Genomic DNA, 21978 nt, shown 5'->3' on the forward strand with positions numbered 1-21978 from the left:
CAGCCATGCGTGCTGTCCCTCCTTCCAGAGAGAGTCTGTGCACGAACAGGCATCTGCGTATGGACCTTCTTTAATTTTTTTTTTTTTTTGCACAAATGGTAAAAGAGCTCCCCCTCCCCACTCAACAATATGTCACCCTCGGCTCTGTTACAACCTGCGGGAGGAACAGCACGTTAGAGGCCGAGCGTTTTAGTGGCCATGTGCCCACCTGGGTTTTCTGTCCCTTATGGAACTGCCATGAATTCAGCAAAGCCATTTAGAGGAACTTATACTGTGTTAGTCATGACAGGATCTATATTTATTTGGAAACAGTTATATCTGGATGTGGAAAAATATAGTGTTCAGCGGCGGCAACGTTGGGTGCTCATAGGGACTCACGGGCCCCTGACATAACCCCGGGGACCTCGGCCCCTGCTCCTTTGGCCTTCTGACACGATTCTAGCCTGGGCCCTGGGAAGGGCGTGGGCCTGGGGGTGGGCAGACCTGAGATGCAAAGCTGCCTCGGCCTTGCCAGCGCTGAATCTTTACGTAAATTACTGAACCTCTCTGAGCCTTTCTTTACCTATAAAAATGGGGACGCTATTACCTACCTTTTAAGAGTTGTTCTAGACGATCTGAAATAACACATGTGAAAGTAGATGGCCCGGCAGTCTGCATGCGTAGCAGCGCACGTAATAGGTGCTCAGTAAATGTCAGGGCCTGTCTCTCCCTTTCCTTCCCACCACTTTCTTTCTTTCTTTTTTGGAACAAGCAGCAGCTTTTCTGGGCTGTCGTGCACAGACTCCACAGCTTAGCAGCTGCTGGAAGACTCCAAGGATGAGTCCAACGTGCTGCTGGGATTAGCTGCGTAGTTTACGACCCCTGCACCAAGCAGTGGTCTCTGCACCCTCCCTAGAGAGGAATATGTGAGGCAGCTCACCCCCCATCGACTCCTCCCGGCCCTGGTTGAGCGCATGCCACCATGTGCCTGCCCTCATGGAGCGCTCCTGGAGCTCACAGCCCGTGGGGGGAACAGACGTTAATAACCAGTCACCCCGAGGAGCCAAGGCGGTGACGGGGAGTTTGACCCAGGCTGGGTGGGCAGGGGGTGGGCAGGCAAGGCTTCCCCGAGTTAGGGATGCTGGAGCTCCAGTCTGAAGGGTGACAGGAGTTAACTAGGCCAGGAGGACTCCAGGTGGAGGGAACAGTGTGTACCGAGGCCCTGTGCCAGGAGGGAGCCCGCTGTGTCCCAGGCCCTGCAGGGTCAGGGCAGCTTGCGTGCTGGCGTGAGAGGGAGACGCGGAAGCTGCAAGCTGTGTTGCCAGAGGGTCAGGCAGGGCCAGACGGTGTGGGGCCTCGTGGTGCAGACCCAAGCTTGGATTTATCTCTATCCCAGGGGCAGTGGGAGCCAGGGGAGCGGTTTTAAGCAGGGTCTGGGGCGTGTGAGCTGATTGGTGGTTTGAAACGCTCGACTGAGGAGTTGTGATTTAGTGGCAAGGATGGTGGTCAGGAGCCGAATTCATAAGCTCATAGCAGAGAGCCTGGATCTTTTCTCTGAATCTAAGGATTTCAGGCTCTTACATGTTTGTGCAAATCTAGAACTCTCTGGCTGAAGTGAAGTGATCCCCCTGCCTCAGCCTCCCAAAGTGCTGGGATTATAGGCGTGAGACACCACATCTGGCCAGTTTTTAAAAATTATAAAACAGACACAGGCTCTTTGTGGTTATTTCAAGATCTAGACAAGAAGATCTGAGAAACCCCATGAATTGGTCCTCCTTCCGTGTCACTTCCCGTCCCTCTACTCATATATTTTCTACATGTTGGTGTAGTTACTGTATCAGTTTGCTAGGTCGGCCGTAACAAGGTGCCACAGACCGGGTGGATTAGATAACAGAACTTCATTTTTCCAAAATTCTGAAGGCTACAGGTCTGAGATCAAGGCGTGGGCAGGACTAGCTTCTTTTGAGTTCTTTCTCCTTGGCTGGCAGATGGTCACTTTTGCTGTGTCCTCACATGGTCGCCCCTCATTCTGTGTCTGGTCTGTGTCCTCATAAGGAAACCAGTCAGATTGGATTAGGGCCCACCCGAAGGACCTCATTTCAACCCTATCTCCAAATAGACACGTTCTGCGGTGCTGGGGGTCAGGCTTTCAACATATGAATACTGGGGGGGACATAATCCAGCTCATGCCAGCCCCTATCACAGCTTCCTCTTAGGGCCAGATTAGACGTTCCCTGGGCCTGTTGTTTTGAGCCTGAGACACAAATGCAGTGAGCTGTGATGGACAGCGTCCTATTTCCCCATGCTCTGTGCCCACCCCTTGTCCCTTGTCATGGACTGCTGTTGGGGTATTTGGGGTGTTCTCATCTCTGCTGTGGGCACCTGCTCTGTGCCCTAGGGCTGGGCTCCTGGGCTAAGCAGCCATCCTGTGGGGCCTTGCACTCCTGCCTCTTCCAGTTGTCCTGTTGTCCACGCTGTGGTCCCCAAGCACATGGGACCCAAGGGGAGAGGAGAGGCCGGGCTGCTCATGGGGCATGAATCTATGAGCCTGGTGACATCTGGGGACAGCAAGCTCTCTGCTCCTTTCCTGAGGACACGCTGAGGGTCACTGTGTCCTCCAGGACTGAAATCAGAGAGCCCCAGAGGCCAACTCTGATCTGAGTGGTTCTGACACCATCTGGGGACCCGGGGGCTTCACTGTGCCCCAGCCTAGCATCATGAGCAGGACGAATGGTGGGTCCGACCCAGAGTCCTCGGGAAAAGGTTAAACCCCCATCTGTGAATGGGGGGGCTGGACAAAAGAGCTTCCGTCCCTTCAGGCACACAGATGTCAGCTGGTGTTCTGTCTGAGCAGACAGGGAGGTGTGTGATTCATCTGGGAACGACTGTGATCCAAAACTGCTGAAATCAATGGTAAAAATCAGTCAGCCAGAAAATTCCCACATGGAAAATGCCTCGCTCCCTGACAATGTCAGATACGTGAGGAATCACTCCGTGATGGTTTGCCATGAAAACGCAGTGTCACTAATTCTTGTTGAAAGTATTCACACTTGCTTTTAGGCATTCCCGAGCCTCTTTATTTTTAAACAGGAAGTTTCGGTTTCTGCCTGTGCTCACACCCACTTGGGAGTCGTGCCCGAGAACCCCCCGCCAGCCTCTCCCACTGCCCCTTCCCCGTCTTTCTGGGGCTGGACTCTGCGCTGAACCCAGTACCGAGGCCCCGGGGGAAGTGGGAGCTGGGGCCAGTTGGGCAGATGCCGCTGCCCGGGTTGGGAGGCCCCTTTGTGCCGCTGCAGTGTTATGACCCCGTGTCCTTTGCCAGTCAGGGGCTCCTTAACGGCCGGGCCCCGGGCTCAGGTGTCTCTGAGTCTGACCCTGTGCGGGCTCAGGACACACGTGGTGAATGAATGAGTGGACAGAGGGAGTGGGTGAGACCCGGGTGCAAACAGGAGGCCGTGCAGGAAAAGTGGGAAAAAGAAGGGTAATGAGATGATTGCTGCTCTCATCTCATTGTGATCACCATCTCTTGCACAAGAAAAATCAAGTAGATCACAAAAGCTTATAATAATAAAAAAGCCACAGTCCCCACCCCACGCCTCACCCCAGCCCAACTCCTGTCCATTTTCTGCTGCTGCTTCTGGTAATTATGTCTATGATACGCGCCTGCTGCTGGTTCCTGACTTTCCCCGGGTTCACACATCCTGCCTGGGTGTGCGAGGACCCCCTCCCTTCCACTGAGCCCACCCACCTCCCCACGTTTTCCCTGTTGAAGGATATTGCCGTTTTTAGTTCTCCTATCTGCAGATGACCTCAGTAATCTATTTCTTGTTCTACCAAATATAGACAGTATCTCTTGACCCCGCACCATGTAAGATGAGGCTGTTAAAATTACCCCCTCCAGCCTGTGGCTTCGGTCATCCACGAGTTTACTTTTAAAATGTCAAGGCTGCTAACATTTACATTCTATCTGTAACCATGGCAGGCCTGTCTTGGGGCTTTCTCTAGAGGTTGACTCTAAAATTTGAAGATCAGCAAATAGTGTTTTCCATTCCTGGGACAATGTGGACATTGTTCACCAAAGGCCGGGGAGGCACCAGGGCTCCAGCTCCTCTCTTGTGCCGCTTCTTCCCCCTTTTTTCTGGAGCTTCTAGCCGTCTTTGCCCCTTTGTTCTCTTCCTGTCTATTCTGCCTCCCTTTTTTTTTTGCGTCTCCGTCAATCATGCTTTCCCTTTAGGGCTTCCCTTCATGCTCTCGCTGCAGCTTGGCAGCTCTCTTGGTGGGTCACATGGCTGTTGTCCCAGCCGTCCCTTCTCTGCCTTCTTAGGCTGGATTCACCTTTGCTTAATTCCCATATCTTCTTTCTTATGCCTTCCTTTCATGTCCACTCATTCTCAAGTAAATTCCCAAGAAGTGGTGGCTGAGAGGGAAGGTTCTGGGTCCTGTGTCTCCGTGACTGGATTCTTCCCTGTGACTTGATTGTCAGTCTGGGGGGTTGTCGGGTTGTTGGGTTGTTGGGTTGGTATTTTAGGTGGAAACCATTTCCGTTAGGATGTTTAAGACCTTCTCCACCACCTTCTAGCATCCAGGGCTACACGAGAAGTATGAGAATGGTTGTTTCTTTGGAGGTATCTGTTTTTCTTTTCCTCTGGGATCTTCAGATCCTGACAGTTCCGAGATGTCCCAGTGGTGAGCCTCAGGACAGACTCATCCAGTGAAGCCTCTTCATCTGGGCCTGTCCAGACCCTCAGACTTTCTCTTGGATCTCTCTTTACATTTTCTCCTTTCCATTTTTCTCTCCTTCCTCTTTCTATACATCTGAGAGTCAGATACTGGATCTTCCGGACTGTACCTCTAGCACGCATGCTTTTTAATCTTATCTTTTCTCTCTCTTTGCTCTTTAATTCTACATCCTAGGAAAATCCCTTGACTTCATCTTCCAGCTCTTCTGATGAAACCGTCCCTGCCAAGAGCTCTTTCTTTGTCCTCAGAGAAGTCTATTCTTGTTTTTAAGGATGTGATGTCTTCCTTCTTGAATATTTCTGGGGACACTAAGTAGGATATTTTTTAGTTCTCTTTTGTTCCTTGAATAGTTTTTTTGGTGATCACTGTGTCTGATGGTTTATCTTGATCTATCACCTTCAGGTTAACCATGAGATCCTCAGTTATCTATTCACATTTAAACTTTAAACAATTAGAAACCGGTAAGAGCTTTGTGTCTGAAGTTTTTCAAAATGCTGCTGGCCTTTTTGCTGCTAGATTGGCCAGATCTTTTAACTGGGAATGATATATTTTTCAGAGAGGAACTGACAGTCTGATTCCATCCTCCTCCTCCTCTACTGGACATGCAATATTTGGCTGTCACGGGGGTGGGTGGAGTGTGGGCTTGATGGTTCTGCCTATGGACTGACAACTGACTCTCATTCCCTCCCACCCTCCACCCACCTCTTAGAATTTTCCACCCAGATCCACTCTAGGTCCTCTGGGGTGTGCCATCCTGTCCTTGCGTCACCCCTTCTTCCTTCCATACACTTGTTGACATCTCTCTTCCACGGAGGTGCCCTCCTGCCCCTGTCCTTCTGTTTATCTGGTTGGATTATACCTTTTTTATTCCTCTTCTGGAATGTTATGTGTGCCTGGGGAGAACAGTGCCTGGGGTCACCCCTTCATCTGCAAGGGTTCTCTGCATTTGTAAAGCAATTTAAAAAATATTTTTGCACACATTATTCCATTTGATCTCTCCAACAACCTCTGAGGTCAGCAGGGCAGCTGCTGCTATATCCATCTTACAGATAAAGCAGCTGAGTCTCAGAGAGATTGGATGACTTGCCTGAGGTCACATTGCAAGTTGCGGATGGAGCCAGGAGTCCAGGCTGGGTGTCCAGGGCCCGACTTTGGTCCAGAATTTGATGAGGGCACTGAAGGCACAGAGAGTAGGGCCCAGACACTGGTAGCAGTCGAGCTTGGGACCCCTCCTGGAGTACTGCCCGGGATGTGTTTTCCAGGAGGTATTTGAGGCAGTGGCCAAGTAGGGAGCTCCTTCAGGGGCCAGTGGCTTGCAGGGAGTGGGGAGGGGGCTGGGGAGCAGAGGGTGAGCCAGGATGATGCTGTGTGATAGCAGGTGTGGAAATGACTCCACGAGACAGGAGGCACACTGTGCAGGGTGGCGTGGGACAGCATGGGACCGGCCTGGAGGCAGAAGTGAGGGGTGTTGTGGGCAAGAGCCTCCATGAGGTTTGCTTGGGAAGGACGGACGAGGCAGGGTAAGTAGGGTAGACAGGTTTAGGGTTGTCTAGTTTGAATAATTTCAGCAGGGTCTGAAGCGCAGGGACTGGTGTCCTGCCGATAAAGGAGGTGGTTGAGGGTATGGGCTCCAGGCGGGTTGGTTTGTGCATGAAAGGCGCGCTTGCAGGAGAGGTGTTCATATCTCCAGGAATTATCGAGGCTCCAGGTGCCAGAGCATCAAGAATACAGAAAATACGAAAATATAGTTAATGCCAAGGGCCGGCCCAGGACTTGGCCATGGAAGAGCAGGAAGGGAGAGTTTCTGGGAATGATCACGCTTTGTCCTTCCCGGCCCCCTGACGTACCCTTCTGTCCTCCCCTCCCAAGGGTGAAGCAGTCGGAGCTGTTCGACAGGTGGAAGAGCCTCCAGATGTGCAAATGGGCGATGAACATCTCCGAGGCCAACCAGTTCAAGTATCTATAACTCGTCTTCCTCCCTTCTCTTCGTGTGGCTCAGCCTGCAAGCCCCAGCTCTCGGTGGCCATGTTCCCCAGAGCGGGCCTGGACTGGGCTCAGGAATCCAGGCAGCGGGGAGGATCTGGCTGAGTGGGCAGCTTGCCAGGTGCTGTCCTCCACGTTCTCTCGCTCAGTGCTTGTGGCAGCCCTGCGAGGTCACTGGTGTCATCTCCAGGACACAGCTGAGGTTAACTGTGGCTGATGGCAGGGTAGGCCTGTGTGAAGGCACAGGACACATCCTCTGTGGCCTCGTCATCCTCACCTTCCCTGTCCTGGGGCAGCTGCTCTCACCCAGCACTGGGGTCCTTCCAGCTGACACCAGATGTGTGAGCCCTGCTGTAGATTATTTTGTAACTTCTCTCTAACTAACCAACATTAACAGATTATGAACTCCCAGAGAGGCCAGAGCTATAGCTTAAAGTTCTCCCATGGGAGCTAACAAAACAGGTAGCAGGTATCCAAAAAAAATTTTTTTTTTTTTAGGCAAAGTCTTACTCTGTCATCCTAGGTAGGGTGTCATTGTAGCTCACTGCAGCCTCAAACTCTGGGGCTCAAGCAATCCTCCTGCCTCAGCCTCCTAAGTAGCTGGGACTATAGGTGTGCACTGTGACACCCGGCTAATTTTTTTCTAATTTTAGTAGAGATGGGGTCTCGCTCTTGTTCAGGCTGGTCTTGAACTCTTGAGCGCAAGCGATCCTCCTACCTTGCCTCCCAGAGAGCGAGGATTACAGGCGTGAGCCACCACCACACCCAGCCCAAAATTTGCGCTACACAGGAGGTTGTGAAAAGCAAATATTACTGAGCATTTGGTATTTCCTTTATAAATCATTTCTTCCAGTTTGCTTCAGTTCTAGGCCAAGTCTAGAGGTAGAATAGTAGTTTTAAGAGGCACATTTTTAGAAATGTGAAGTCCCTGCAAGAGATAAAATCTTAAAAAATAATTCCTGTAGCTTTCCTGGTGCTGGCAAGCTGGAGTCGCAGAGTTACAGGGGGTTAGAGGTGGAAGAGCCAGCCCTGCAGTTTACATATAAGGAAACTGAGGCCGAGATGGAGAGACCTTCCGGAGCCCCATAGCTTGTGGGGGCAGAGGAGAAGCTAGAATCCAGGCCTCTTGACTCCAGGTTGGCAACCCAAGTTTCCATTCCAGACCTTGGAGGGAGCTTTTCAGAAAGTCCCTCCTCATCCTTAGTGGTCATTGCATGGGCTCCAAGGAGAGGGAGTTCCATTCCTCTTAGGGCTGGCTGGACCCTGGACATGACAGTGCCTGGAGCCCGTGTCAAGGGAAGGTGACCAGTGTGTGCTCAGGCTGCTGCTGCTATTTTTGGAGGAAGTGGATCCTTGTGGGCCCAAAGCCCCTGACATGAAGGGGGCGGTGACCTGTGCCCTTTGGTGGGTCCTGAATCCTCTGTGGCTGGGGCAGAGGACTGTGGGCTGTCGGGGCAGCAGGAGCAAGGTGTGCCCAGGATCTGACCCTATCCCGGAGCCTCGCAGGCACTCCTCGGAGAGCTCACAGCCAAGGTGGAACAGCAGCTGCAGGGAGGAAAAGAAACAGGCTGCTCTGGCCTGGCCGACTCCCCAGCCTGCCACGTCAGCCACACTCTCCCTTGGAGGTTGTTTTTGTTTTAAAGCCTGCATCTGAGGTTTAACCCTTCTGTAGCTCATGTTTGAATATTTTTGTGTTAAAACCCAGTGGAATATATATAGATTTGAAATAATGAACTCCGGAAAACTTCTTTTGGAAATCAGGTTGTACCTTCTATAGGAAACGAGCCAGTATCAACCTACTATCCCAATTTCTGACCCTCCCTCTTCCTAAATCAGTTTCTAAATGATTGAAATTACCCATTTCTGTTGACTGTGTGTGTCTTGGCTTTGTGACCCCACCAGACAAGGTAAGCACCTTGTCTAGACTGTTGACTGTGTGTGTCTTGGCTTTGTGACCCCACCAGACAAGGTAAGCACCTTGTCTAGAGTCTGACATGGGGCCAAGAACCGAAGGCAGAGCTCTGCCCCCCTGGGTGTTCATTTGGGGCTGGATAAATGAAGCAGAAGTAGCGCGTTTCCAGGAAGCGGTAGAATGCTTGCAGATCTTGGTGAAAGCTGAATGGGGAATGGCAAGTCCTACAATTGGCAGGCACCTGGCTGCCGGATACTCGAGTGACTAACATTGTGCGGGCTTCGGCAAGGCAGGGTCCCTGCCATCCAGGGCTGTCATTCACACGTGAGAGGGAGTCCCGGTGCTTAGAGGCGAGTGTGGTCAGTGGGGACGGGGGCAGCTGGGGGTTCATGGAGAGAAACCTAGCCAAGGGGCAGCGTCAGGAGAGGCAGAAAGGCCTGGGCCTGGGGAGGGGACTGTGGAGCACAGGTGCAGGGGGAGGGATGAACCTGGGGATGGGTGGGCGAGGCTGCAGCTCCTCAGCCCCTCTGTTCTTCGTGATACCTTGCTCTGCCCTGCATCACGGTCTCTCCATTTGTCCCCCTGCCCGGCAGGTCCACTCTGTCCAGGTGCTGCAACGCCCCTGCCTTTCTCTTCACCACCCAGAAGAACACTCCCCTGGGGACGAAGCTCAAGTACGAGGTGGACACGAGCGGCATCTACCACATCAACCAGGAGATCTTCCGCATGTTTCCCAAGGTGCCGCTTTGGGCAGGGTGGTCTGGGTGCGCGACCCACGTTCTGCCCCCGCACCCAGTGTTCTCGGTCCTGCTTGGCCCAGTAGACCTCCCTCTAGATTTCCTTGGGGGTTCTGTCTGGGCCCGATGCATGCCAACTGGCTATTACTTGAGTGACTTTTGGCAAGAAAATGGTTATAAAATTCTGGGTACTTGCACTGCTTGCAGAGGACATCCTGCAGGTACCTGGGAGAATGACTAAGCATCTGTCCCCACCTGAGGTAGCCACAAGAGCAGAAACATGCACGCAAAGGTTGTGTGCACAAGAAAGCACACCTGATACGAATCAAGGCACTGAAAGATTTAGATCATATGGATGAACTTGGGCGGTTATTTTGTCTTTCAAAGCCTCAGTTTCCTTGTCTATAACACCGGGGTTTGGATGAGGAATAGGTTTGGCTGCTTCTAACAGAATATCTAAAATATCAGAGACTTAAACAAGGTAGGCATTTATTTTTTCCTTTCACATAAAAGAATTCTGGGGGTAGGCTGTTCAGGGCTAGCATGGTGGCTCCCTGGTCGTGAGGACCACAGAATGAATGATCCACAGACATAAACTGTTCAGATCACTGACATTTGGCGCCTGCGCTCACCTGGGCTGACCACTCTCAGAGAAGGGGCCCTAGACCCTGCATTTACAGGTGAGTCTGACAGTTACCCAGGTGTGGTGGTGGCGCCACCTCTGTAGGGGAGGAAGGTTGCATGAGGCATGTTCATATCCACAGCCTGGAGAACTCCAGGCCCAGGGCAGCACTTAGTGGGTCCAATTTGTAGAGATGCTGAGTGGGGGCGTGTGTAGGTTTTTCTGGAAGAAATCTGAGGGCCTGGGCTTCGCTGCTTCTCGGAGAAGTGCTAATGAAACAGCCCAGAGTTTCCCTGTATTCTGTCCTGGTCCCAGAGTGCACTGGTAAGACTCGGGCATTCTGGGGACAAGGAGTGGAGGTGAGAGGTGTCAGAAGTGTTCTCCTCCCTCACAGTGCTAGAGGAGGGTGGCATTGAGCCACCTTTACAAGCTGGGTCTTGCAAGGCCTGGAACATGAGGTTGGTGACAGCAGGTAAACTTCCAGCTAACATCAGTGGGTATAGCAGAGCCTGGTGTGACATACGGGAGAGCCAGGGGTATGGACTGCTGAGTTGCAGGGACATAGAGCAGAGGTCACCAAACATTCTCTGGAAAGGGCCAGATTGTAACTGAGGCTTTGTAGGTCAGATTCTCTCTGTCACTACTACTCACCTCTGTTATTCTGGCATAAAAGCAGCCACAGGCTGACCCGAGTAAGCAAACGAGAGTGGCTGTGTTCCACTTCAGGTGTTATTAGACACTGAAATCGGAATTTTACATAATTTTCACGTGTCACAAAATATTCTCCTTTGGGTTGTTTCCAATCATTTAAAAATATAAAATGCATTTTTAGCCCGCAGGCCATGCAAAAACAGGTGGTCGGCCAGATGTGGCCCATGGGCTGTAGTTTGCTGGTTCCTGAATGAGGGCACGTGACACAGAACAGCATTTCTCAAACTTCCTTAAAATAAGTATTTCATTGGGTTTATAAAAAATTCAGCTTCTCAGCCTCTGATCCCCACCATGGAGATTCTGATGTCGTGATGCTAAGATGGAGGCCAGAGTTTGTATTTTCAGCAAGTAGCCCAGGTAGTTCTTGATTTACAAAAGTTTGGGAAGCACCCATACAGAACATAATAAGCATTTGGTGATTTTTCCAAAGATGACTTTATTTTCCTTTCTCTGGTAAAAGTCTAATAGCGCAGTTTCCCCCATTGGCTGGGAGACACCCTGGTTTTCCCTGTCCTGGCCCCCTGGGCCTGTCCCTCCAGGGAAAGTGGGCCATGAACGTGACAGTCTCCTTTAGCTTTAGCCTAATTCCTGATGATCCCAGTGCAGTGTGGTTCTCCGGGAGACCCCGCCTGGAGCCGGCCCCTCTCACGCAGGGCTGGCCGGTGGTGTGTGCCAGAAGGAAAGCCGCCCAGCAGGCCCCTGGGTGCCAAAGATGGGAGGGACCTTTGGGGCCTTCTTATAGTAACAAGTCTCTTGACCACTCTTCCCCTCTCTAAAGTGGAAAACCACTTTCCTCCCGCATTCCCACGGGGCTGTGTCACGGGGCCATGAGCTGGTAGTGGTGGATGTGGCTACAGAGCACCAGCTGACGGCAGGGGTGGCCTTGGCCCTGATCGCTGTGCCTGTGCCTCCCCCAGGACATGCCCTACTACCGGTCACAGTTTAAGAAGTGCGCGGTGGTGGGCAACGGAGGCATCCTAAAGAACAGCCGCTGCGGGAGGGAGATCAACAGCGCCGACTTTGTCTTCCGGTAAAGACTCGCCCTCGGTCTGCTCCTGACACGTGGACCCCCAACCCTCCTCCTCTGTGCTCCTCCCCTGTGTGCCCTAATATTACCCTTCAAGTGATTAACCCCTGCTCCCCTCCCCTGCAAGCCCTCATGCCCTGGGGTATCCCTTCCTCTCTCCAGCCCCATCCCTTTGGGGGAGTCGTTGAATTCTCAGGTCCTCAGTTTCCACATCTGCACAATGGGAAGTGTGTAAGGAGCAAAGGGCATAACCAGTGTGAAGGCGCTGAGGACTCAGGGGCCATATGGATGTGTCAGTGAGGTGCTCTGGGCGGCCGTCTCCCTGGGTGGGTGCCACCCTTCCAGAAGCACTGGTTGCAACCAAAGCAGCCTTGTTGTGGACATGAATATTAGCTTCAGCTTAGCTTTAACTAAGGCAGAGACTGGTCCTTGTATTTCTTCTTCCTTATGTGGAGCCCCCACCCCCCTTATCTCTCTGGGGATCCTCACTTACATCTTTAGCCTGGGTAAAGAAAGACACGTTGAAAATAAGAACTTAAAGCAGAGAAACTCAGGGTGAGTCTGCAGGAGTGTCTCATGGGTCAGGGACGCACAATCACTGGGCCACTCAGAGTTGGTGGCAGGGAGGGTAGAGTAGGTTCAGTGTGACTGGAAGTCCTGAAATAAAGGTGGCTCCTGTATATTTTGGGTTCCTGGCCAGACAACCCCAGCCTTTTGTCTCTAGGAGAAGCGAGCCCCCGAACACCCTGCTCCAGGCTTGGAAGTAGCATCACCTGCTGTCAGGGGTCACCTCTCTGCTGCCGAGAGTCAGCCTGCATGGTCCTTGTGGACAGCCAGTTGAGTCCAGGATCTGGGGTTAAGACTCCTCTCACACCACAGCCCCTGGCCCTCGCTGAGCATGTTCCTGCCACGGGAGGCAGAGAAAACCTCCTCTTTAAAGATGGTCTTGCAGGGAGAAGCCTAGGTCTCTGGGGTCTCCTTGAACTTCAGTGCAGACTCCACCATTGCTAGACCTCCAGCAGTCCAGGGGCTACTCAAGCTTGTAACTGCATATGTTGGCTGTGGTTTTCCTGTCCCCTATGACTGGAACTTCATCAAGACCAGGGATGGGCCTGTTTGCTGTCCCCATGCGTGATAAAGAGCAGAAGGATCGCTATCTTATTACCCTGCCACAGAGAACCCTGCCCACGTGATTGCCATCCCATCCTTCCCCTCCCGCCGTCCCCAGCTCGACCTGTCGAATGACTGGCCATCTGCAGTCTGGCTGCCTTGTCTCCTCTGCAGGTGCAACCTGCCCCCCATCTCAGAGAAGTACACCGTGGATGTGGGGGTGAAGACGGACGTGGTCACCGTGAACCCCAGCATCATCACTGAGAGGTCAGTGGCCCTCTTTCTAGCACTGTGCTGTCCCATATGGTGCTGTCCAACATGCAGCTGCTGGGCACGGATGTGTGGCTAGTCCAGTCTGAGATGTGCCAACTGTGTGTGTAAAACACACAGCAGGTTTCAAAGACTCAATACAAAGAAATGACTTAACATATCTCATTAATTTTTATATTAATTATATATTGAAATGATAGTATTTTCAATATAGTAGATTAAATAAAATACAAAAATTAACGATTATTTCTATTTTTTTAAAATGTGTTTCCTAGAACAGTTAACATTATAGATGTAGCCTGTATTATTTCTCTCGGATAGTGCTGGTCTAGACCACCTTCACCTGGAGTTGGGTCGGAGAGCTTCCCAGCGTGTGATGGGTCAGGCAGCTCCCTCCCTGGCTGTGTGGCTTTGGGGAGGAGCTCAGGCAAAGATCTCAACACCCCACCTGGCTCCCCTCCTGGAGGGGAGGTTCCAGTGGAGGTGCTGAGACCCCAACCCTCGGCATAGTCCCACCATCCAGGTCAGAGGAAAGGTGAGAGGAGGGGACGGTGGGAGATGAGGGGGTGTTAAATTGGACCAGATGCCCAAGGAACACTTCTTTAAGGGGTCAGGCAAAGTCAGCAGGGTCGGCAGAGTGACCGTGTAAAGGAGCGCTCAGAGCGGCCAGAGAGTGCCCAAGAGGGAAGGCGGCTTCATGCGGAGGAACCGCAGGAGATAAGCCACCGCTACCAGGCGGAGCCAGATTCTGCCGAGGCCTGTGGGGGCCAGCCCTGGGATCTTGGGGAAGATAGTACCGGTGGCTGATCTGAGGCCTCTAGGTCAAGCCTCCACTCCAGCTAGCCCGTCCTGGGCCACCCTCATCCTTTTGGGTTCAGCATTGCCTTCACCCCTGCAGCCACACACTTGATATTTGTCCCTTTCGGTCCCAATTGCTCTCTCTTGCACCCACTGATAAAAACACAACTGTCCCTGAGAAAGATGATACCTCTGTCTGCTCAAGTGTGTGAAGTGCAAGGAGGCAGGGTGGCCTCAGGAGTCCCTTCGGTCCCTTACAAAGCCCCAGGGTGCAGGCGTGGGGAAGCGAGGGGCGTGGGAGCACCGAAGGGTGGGCGCTGACCCTCTCGCTCTGGCGCCCCCTGTGCAGGTTCCACAAGCTGGAGAAGTGGCGGCGGCCCTTCTACCGCGTGCTGCAGGTGTACGAGAACGCGTCCGTGCTGCTGCCCGCCTTCTACAACACGCGCAACACCGACGTGTCCATCCGCGTCAAGTACGTGCTGGACGACTTCGAGTCGCCGCAGGCCGTCTACTACTTCCACCCGCAGTACCTGGTCAACGTGTCGCGCTACTGGCTCAGCCTGGGCGTGCGCGCCAAGCGCATCAGCACCGGCCTCATTCTGGCCACCGCGGCGCTCGAGCTCTGCGAGGAGGTGCACCTGTTCGGCTTCTGGGCCTTCCCCATGAACCCCTCGGGCCTCTACATCACCCACCACTACTACGACAACGTCAAGCCGCGCCCCGGCTTCCACGCCATGCCCTCCGAGATCTTCACCTTCCTGCACCTGCACAGCCGAGGCATCCTCCGTGTGCACACGGGCACCTGCAGCTGCTGCTGATGCCCGCCAGGCTGCTGGGCAAACTGGGTGCCCCGAGCCGGGCGGTGTGGGGGCCTGGTATTAGGGCTGTAACCCCTCAATAGTTCAGCTTTGTGCTTGGGTCCTGGGGTGGGGAGGCAGGGACAGGGGCGTGGGCAGAGGCAGCTCTGTACTCAGCCTCCCAGACCTGGCCTCCGCGCTGTGCCTCCACCTGCCCAGAGCTAGCATGCTGCGGGGCCGCACCCCAAGATCCGGGCCCTGGGGACTGCAAGTGAATAAAGCACATTTCCACCCAATTTTGTCATCGGAGAGAGCACAAACTGTAGGCCCTCGTTGCAGCTAAAGGAAGCCCTCCAGAGAATGGATCAGAGGGAGGACACAGGACTTGCGACAGGACACTTGAGCACAATCAAGATTTCATTCAGACTTTTGGGATCCTGAGTTTTATATAAAAGACTTAGCTATGAATTGCTATCTCGAATCTCAGAGTTTAGAGGCCAACCCTTCGGCCAGAACTTCCAGTGAAGAAGGAAGGTCTCAGAGGTCCAGGGACTTAACAGACAAGCCACACCACCCGACGTATTTGTCAAGTGACACTGAGAGATCCAACGCAAGGCTTGTGTTAGGATCTCTTCTGAGGACCCCACAGCCTTTCAAACACATCCTCAGACACTCACACACAGTCTCGGTGCCTCCAGGTTCAATCCTGCGTTTGATCTTTCGATGAGAAGGAAATAAACTAGACCAGCCATTTGCACTACGGTTTCCAAGCCAGTGTTATCGACTTGATAAGTGCTTAGCAATTTGCTTCCTCTTCTGTCTATTTTCAGCTCCATTTAAACCAGAAGTTATTTATAAAGATCTGTTCCTCTTATGTCCCTGAATACTGCAGAATCCTGCTGTATCGTGTTCCTCAGTTGGAACTGTGAGGCTCTGGGCTGGAAAGTTCTGCATGTCATGCGGTGAGCTTAGTGAATGGAAGCGAGTCGTGACCTTCGACACCAGCATCACTGAGGTTTCTGCTGGGAAGGCAGGATTTCCCACAGTGCATGCCCAGGGCCTTCACACACAAGGACCCTCAGGGCCTGAGCTTGGGGAAATCAGCTGGTCCTAGGCTGAGAGGGGTTCACAAGTCATTTCACATCTGAAATTCATTCCCTAGGGTGTTTCCACCATTAATGCTGACTGTGTCTGAGAGACACTGTTGGTGAATTGCCTTAGGGCTTAGCTTCGTAGAATCATAAACGTTAGTGCTGGGAGGACTTCAGCCCACCTGCCTGGCCTCTTCTTCCTTCCCTCCCTCCCTTTCTTCTGCTCTCCCTTCTTCCCTCCCTCCCTTAAACATTTCTGGAAAGCCTGTTCTTCTTTGGTGTGTGGTTGGGCTTGGGAAGATACGATGACAAAGAAAGGCATTACCTCCGTCTTTTGGGGTGGAGGGCAGACCCAGTCCCACGTGCTGGGTTCTCTGAGGATTAGGACTGGGGAGAACGTGGCAGGGGCAGAACCTTCCATCGGATCACCTCAATTTACAGGCAAAGGCCCGGGCGCAGTGGTGTGGAGCAGAGGAGAGCGCAGGCTCTGTCCCAGGCCTCCAGGCTCCTGGTCCAGGGCTGCTTTCTCAGCCAAACCTCTTTGTCTTGCTTGTGTTTCCCATTGGTGGGTTGTTGTGGAGCTCGTGCACCCTGCACAGCACTGTTCTAGATGCTGACTTTCACTTGCACCCCGAGCTCTGGTCCTGACTGGGAAAACCTCAGGCTGCTCTGAGCCTCAGTCTGCTGGTCTGTAAGGTAGGAGAGTAGCCAAGAAGATGAAGTGGGCCCAAACACGTGGTCATCCAGGAAAGACGACACCAGGACAGTGGGTGGTTGTTGCTTTCTTGAGCTCTGCCTGTTTCTCCCAAGGAAGGAACTTCTGGGAAAGATTCCAGTTCACTGAGATTTCCAGCCACTGTTCGTGGTTAATTGCACCTAGTTCTCGAAACCACAGAATGTCAAAACTGAGAGGCTCCTAAAGACCACTGTGTCCCACTTAAGGAAACAGGCCCAGAACAGGGACGTGACCTGGGTCGAATCATGCCTGGAGCTCTACCAGGTGCCTGCTCTGGACAGAACTCTCTACTGAAAGCGCTCTGGGTAATATTTATGTTCCAGATGGGGCAGGAGGCTTGGTGAGTCAGACAGCAGGGTTTTCACAGCCGAGTGGGTTGAGTGGAATCGGCTCCGGCCGGGGCCCTCACAGGAGCTGGGCATAGAGCATCGGGATCTGTCCCATGTAGGAGCTGGGACACCTGGCTTGTGGCTGTATTTCTGCCTGTGGGTCTTCGGGCAATTCCCTCCTCTCCCTCAGGGTCTCGGTGTCCTCATGTCTGTAACTAGAAGATTAGTAAAGACTCTAGGGTCTCTGCAACCTCCATTTGTTTTTGGAGATGTTCATGATGTATGGATCTAAGCCATAAATAACATTTACTATTATGATAACTAGGATTTACCGTGCTCGTGTTCTGTGCCAGGCCCTGCTCTATCTCCTGTAACTGTCAGGAGAGCCCCTTAGGTAAGGAGGCTCCCATCGTACAGGTGAGGGGGCTGAGGCTCAGAGCAAATCAGGGACGTGCCCGTGCTCAGGCACCCAGTGGAGGGAGCTGCACCAGGTCTGTAGAGCCCCAAAGCCTGTGCTCCACACCTCTGTCTTAGCTTCCCAGCCAGTGTCACCAGGGCTGGAGCAACAGGGATCCTGACCACGATGCCTCTGCAGGGTCGTGCTGGGCCCTGCTCTAGGGACAAATGCTCTGAGGCTGTCATGGGTCTGACAGGCAGTCTCTGCTTGCAGGTGCCTCCCCCCAGCCCTGCCCCTGCAGCAGTGCCGACATGCCCACAGTGACACTGGAGGGGAACTGGAGGCCATTTCCACGTTTTTCAGGAGAGGAGAGATGCCCAGACAGGGTACATGTTAAGTGACATGAGTGACTTACCCAGTGCCACATGGCCAGCTAGGGGCTCAGCTGGGACTCACCCAGTCTCCTGGCTTTTGGACTATGATCTTTCTCCTGCAGCCAGTGTTTGTAGCAAAACATTTCTTCAAAGGCCCAGGGAGACCTGGCATTGACGCTGGAAGCCCCCTGCCATGTTCCTCCACAACCCTGCCACCACCCCACCGGGCAGTGCAGACAACCTTTTAAATTATTATCTGAGGGAAATCGATTCCCCACAAACAAAACAACCATCATGTCTTTGTTCATGCTAACCCCACTGTTCCAGGCTTGAACGGCAGCAGGAACAAGCGAATGACTCTGTGCTTAGCCAAGCAGAAAAACAAAGGTGGCTCAAGGTCAGATGCAGCCTCTGAGACCATTCCACAACGCTGGGCGGCAGCTCTGCCCACTAGTCACCTGGTGCCAGAGACAACCCCCAGCTCGCCGCCCTTGACTGTGCTGGTGCGTGGGGAGGATGCAGAGCAGCTTCCAACGCTGAGGGGGAGCAGAGCGCTGGCTGCAGCCCGTCACTCCCGATTTATGGAGTGAATTGGTGAATATGTTATATTTACTGAGTGCTTATTTGGTGGCAGACCCTGTGCTAGCTTCCAGGGAACTATGACGAACAAAATGCAGTCCCTGCCCTCCTGGAGCTTACGGTCTGGTGTGTGGACAGATGTAAAGTGGAGAATCCCACGACACACACAGGCGCTGGCTGTGCTGAGTGCTGTGGAGTCCCGGCTCAGGGACAGGTATGGCGGGGGCAGGGGATGGCCGAAGTCAATTCTGAATTCTGAAGGTTGCCAGTGTAAAGAGGGTGACCGGCAAAGCCGTGGAGACTTCTCAGGTCTCGTCTTTGACATCGGTGTGACCTTTGCCGGGATTGGCCTCTGGTCTTTTTGGAGGCCTCACCTCCTTTGTTTCCTAACAAGCCATCCTCCCTCACTTTACTCCTGCCTCTCTGAATGCTCCTTCTCAGGCTCCTTTGTTAATTCCTGTTCCGTGAAGCTTCCTCAGGGTTCTCTTTTCTTGATAGGAGCATTCCTGCAGAAATTTCATCTGTTCACAGCCTTAAGTATCTCCCGTCCTGGCACCTTAAACCTCTTACCTGCAAGCCAGTTCTTCCTAGGGGCATCAGAAGCGTGGCCGCCTGTATCTGCACGGCACCTCAAACCTCAACGTGTCCTCAACTGGGCTAGTTTAAAGAAGGATCTGGGCTCAGAGTCTTCTCCCACTACTTAGTATCTGTGTGACCTTGGGTGAGCTCCCAAAGCCCTTGGAGGCCCTGATTCATCGTCTGAAATGAGGACAGGACACCAACCTCACCAGCTGCTGCAAGGGCTAAAGGAAATAGTGTTGCTAGACACTCGGCTCAGGGTGCCTCTGCCCAAAACCTGGGTCACCCTTGCCTCTTCCTTTTCCTTCACTCTTTTTTTTTTTTTTTTTTTTTGAGACAGAGTCTTACTCTGTTGCCCGAGCTAGAGTGCCGTGGCATCAGCCTGGCTCACAGCAACCTCAAACTCCTGGGCTCAAGCCATCTTCCTGCCTCAGCCTCCCGAGTAGCTGGGACTACAGGCATGTGCCACCATGCCTGGCTAATTTTTTCTGTATATTTTTAGTTGTCCCGCTAATTTCTTTCTATTTTTTTTTTTTTTAGTAGAGACAGGGTCTTGCTCTTGCTCAGGCTGGTCTCGAACTCCTGAGCTCAAACGATCTGCCTGCCTCAGAGTGCTAGGATTACAGGCGTGAGCCACCGCTCCTGGCCCTTTTCCTTCACTCTTTATGCCTATTTGTTCAGCAAATCTTGTCAATTCCAGCTCATAATCACATCCCTTGATTCATTCCCTTCCTGCGTCCCCTCTGCCACTGCCCTAACCCAGGCCCTTCTGACAGATCTCTCTGGTTTCAGAGAATTACACACTGAAAACCCCTTTGTGGGGCCCATGGTCTGCCTGTACCATAAAGTTCAGATTCTTTGCCAAGTCATGCAGGGCATGTCCCAGGCTGGCTCACTTACCTTCCCAGAGACCCTCCTGCCACCTCCCTGTGCCTCCATGCTATTCCAGGCACTGTGCCTTTGCACAAGTTGTGTGACACGGCTGGAATGGCCCCCACACTCCTCCTTCCCTCCCTCCTGCCTCTTATCTGGTCACTTTTTGCAGATAATGTCAGGTTATGGCCTCTGCATCCTCCCCTCTGGGAAGCTGGGCTGGATACTCCTTCCTCTGTGCTTCTGCTGTGACCTTCACTGACTTCCATTAGGACTTCCTCACAGCCCACAGCATCAGTGCCCCTATGTCCTTGGTGGAGGGTCTGTCTTTTGCCCCACGGAAGGAAGACACAGTACCCAGACCATCTTTGTGCACCCAGCCCTGACATAGAACCGCATGTGGTGGCCACTCAACACACGTTTGCTACAGCAACAAGGTCTCTGGCTGTTCAGGAGACCCTGCTAATAAACTGAGTAACACCGTGGAGAAATTGTCAATCCAGGAGAATCCCTTACTGATTATTTTTTTGCCTAACAGCACATTCTAGGCTGGCAAAGACTCCTCCTGCCTTCCCTGGGAGGCTTGTCTGCGTCGTGGTGCCATGTTTGTTCTGTCACCCAGTCTCTGCTGTCCTCTTTTTGTTTACCCTCATTATAATCTTCTTGCTCATCTGCTTTTTGCTGCCTAACCAATCCTCTTCTCTAGTTTAAACAAAAGAAGGGAAAGATTTTCTGTTTGTCTTCTTTTCCCTTTCCTCTCTTCCTCCAAACCATTCAGGATCTTGTATTGCTGTTGCTGCCGTGCAGGCTGGGTAGCAACATACAAGAGATTTATTAACAGTGTCTCAAAAACTACAGGAAAATGCTTTACTTTTTGGCTGGGAAACAGACGAGCTGAGCTTTGCAGAATGTCTGCTCTAGATGCCCAGTGGAAAGCAGGAGCTTGGGGTTGTTTTATTCTGGTCAGGTGATGGTGCTGTTTTGAGTTCAACACACACCCCGGCCTGGTCTCCCTGCAACAGGGACACCCTTCTGGGAGGAGGCCAGTCTGTAGAGAGGCTGATTACATCCTACAAGGCATCCTAATAAAGCAGTGTGTTCTTCCTCAAAGGGCAGCCTATAGATTACGTGGATCTGAGTCACCTGGGTACGGCCTCAGAACCTGGGAGACGGGCCATGGTGCCTGGGAATCAGCATGTGTGAGGTCCCCAGCTGGTCCCCGAGTGTACAGCTGCTTGCGGTTCCGCCTTTGCTGCCAGTTGAGTGGCAATGTCTGGCTTGAAATTCAGACTAGAGTCTTGAGTGGAAAAGAATGGAACAGGAATTTGGCATACAACCCAACTTCTGTGCTGTCTATAAATATAAATATAAAATAGACCCACTATTAAACTGGCAACAAGAATCAAATGCTCAGGAATCCGTAACATTTACAAAATCTGTTTTGTTCCAGCACTCACAAAGATTTCTCTCTTTTTTATTTTTAATTATGGTAAATTATACATAACATAAAATTTACCATCTCAACCACCTTTAAGTGTACAGTTCAGGAGTGTTAAGTACATTCCTATTGTTGTGCATCCAGTCTCTGGAACTATTTTCATCTTGCAAAACAAAAACTTTAAACCCGTTCAATGACAACTTCTTATTTCTCCCTTCCCCAGCCTCTGGCAACCACCGTTCTGCTTTCTGTCTTTAGATCTCTCATAGAAGTGGAATCATACAATATTTGTCTTTTTGTGGCTGGCTTATTTCACATAGCATAATGCACCACTCAGGTACAAGCTGTTTTCAAATGACATTAACAGTGTTCAGCATCCCTATAGGAGAATTCTGATTTTCACTTTTGCCTTGAGCAGTTGTTCCGGGCCCTCAGTTGGTGCCTGACTTCTGGAGATCTTGGCTGTTTGGCGAGGGTGAGTGCAGACCTCGCTTTGTTTTGCCAGCTGGGCTTAGCTGTCCTAGCTAGCTGTGTCCTGAGAGATAATGGCCTTGACAATCTTTTATAAATCTTTAGATATTTTCCCCTGAACAGTCTCTTCTATGAAACGTTTATTTTTCATTTCAAAGGAAAAAATATATATACACTACCATGACTTAGCTCTTGGCCACAAAAGCCTGAAATCAGCGACTCTCTCTTTCGTTGGGAGATGGTTCCCTTGGCAACAAAGTCTCTCATTTCCTTCAACTAAATGATCTGCTCAGCTTTGGGGTAAAAGTTTTATTTCTTCTAAAATTGTGGTTCTCAACCCTGTGTGTACATTAGGATCACCTGGAGGTCTTTGTAAAATAATCCCAAGCAAGGTCCCCACCTTCCCAGACAATAGGCTTCAGCTG

The 21978-nt window shown here is 52.0% G+C and overlaps 1 protein-coding gene across 3 annotated transcripts in view; it reads left to right on the top strand.

Moving 5' to 3' along the window:
• Positions 1-14707, top strand: part of ST8SIA5 (ST8 alpha-N-acetyl-neuraminide alpha-2,8-sialyltransferase 5) — a 49641-nt gene extending 34934 nt beyond the window's left edge. For all 3 annotated transcript variants that reach the window (XM_069468022.1, XM_069468023.1, XM_069468024.1), the window contains 5 exons: positions 6589-6675; positions 9208-9352; positions 11602-11714; positions 12996-13088; positions 14239-14707. In XM_069468022.1, coding sequence (XP_069324123.1) covers positions 6589-6675; positions 9208-9352; positions 11602-11714; positions 12996-13088; positions 14239-14707 — 907 coding nt within the window. The remainder of the gene's footprint in view (positions 1-6588; positions 6676-9207; positions 9353-11601; positions 11715-12995; positions 13089-14238) is intronic.
• The last annotated feature ends 7271 nt before the right edge of the window (positions 14708-21978 follow it).

This window comes from Eulemur rufifrons, chromosome 5 (assembly GCF_041146395.1).
Source record: "Eulemur rufifrons isolate Redbay chromosome 5, OSU_ERuf_1, whole genome shotgun sequence".
In the NCBI taxonomy this organism is placed as follows: Eukaryota; Metazoa; Chordata; class Mammalia; order Primates; family Lemuridae; genus Eulemur; species Eulemur rufifrons.